The sequence below is a fragment of the Cariama cristata genome, unplaced genomic scaffold (genome assembly GCF_000690535.1).
Source record: "Cariama cristata isolate BGI_N322 unplaced genomic scaffold, ASM69053v1 scaffold12776, whole genome shotgun sequence".
Lineage (NCBI taxonomy): Eukaryota > Metazoa > Chordata > Aves > Cariamiformes > Cariamidae > Cariama > Cariama cristata.
In genome coordinates, this window is record NW_009622768.1 from 51548 (window position 1) to 52396 (window position 849).

An 849-nucleotide genomic window follows, 5' to 3' on the forward strand; every position below is an offset into this window, starting at 1 on the left:
ATTCCACAGAGACTCGAGTGACTCAGTCTTTCATGAGGCAAGGATATAATTTTCTGGATGAAGTAGTTCAACAAATCTTTCTCGCCCTCCACCTTCAAAAATGAATTTTAAATTATTTGTCCTTAAGATACAATTCTGGCCTGGATTGTAACGAATAGCCAAGTTAAAAAAGAGAAGGAACATTAGATGAAAGAGCTGGAACAGACTAGAAAATCCTGGTTATTTTAAGCCATACTCACAACAAACTGGTCCATGTCCCTTTCGAGGCCCATGTTAGGTAGATCAGGCATCATGTGCGCCACCACTTTAAACCCGGCATCCTTGGCTAAGTGAAAAGACTCGCACACAGCCTTCACGGTGTGACCTCTGGTAAGAGAGACAAGAGATTCATGATCCCACAGAAAAAGACACATTTTCATACTTTCAATTGAGATTATTCTCTAGGAAGCGAGAAGGGTTGAGTTTGCAACATGGCTGCTAACTAAGTAAACGACACTAGGGGCTAAAAGCAGTCCAGTTCGCTACTTCTATAGCAGGTGAACCACACCAGGGCTACAGCTATTCAAATCACAGCCTGAGGAACTTTGAAAAGCTGCTGAAATTCAATTTGTGAAGCAATCACACCAGTTGATGCCACAGCACAAGCTAGGACACGCTGCACTGAAGACTTTGTATAATCAAAATGAAGCAAAAGCAGCAGAAGAAGAAAAGGAGAAGGATGGGGGCTAAGTAAAACCAGATAGCTAGAAAATCATCCTGCAACTTGCTTGCCAAACTCGCAAGCACTCCTTCTAGAGAAACACAGACTCATGCAACTTTAGAGAAACAACCCCATGCAATGCTACAGGC

General features: G+C 42.5%; 1 protein-coding gene across 1 annotated transcript in view; it reads right to left on the bottom strand.

The window, feature by feature from the left end:
- LOC104163460 (elongator complex protein 3-like) overlaps positions 1-366 on the bottom strand; it is a gene marked incomplete at both ends in the record, with an annotated part of 49202 nt that extends 48836 nt beyond the window's left edge. The window contains one exon of the mRNA XM_009702477.1: positions 240-366. Within this exon, the coding sequence (XP_009700779.1) occupies positions 240-366 (127 nt within the window). The remainder of the gene's footprint in view (positions 1-239) is intronic.
- Positions 367-849: the final 483 nt, after the last annotated feature.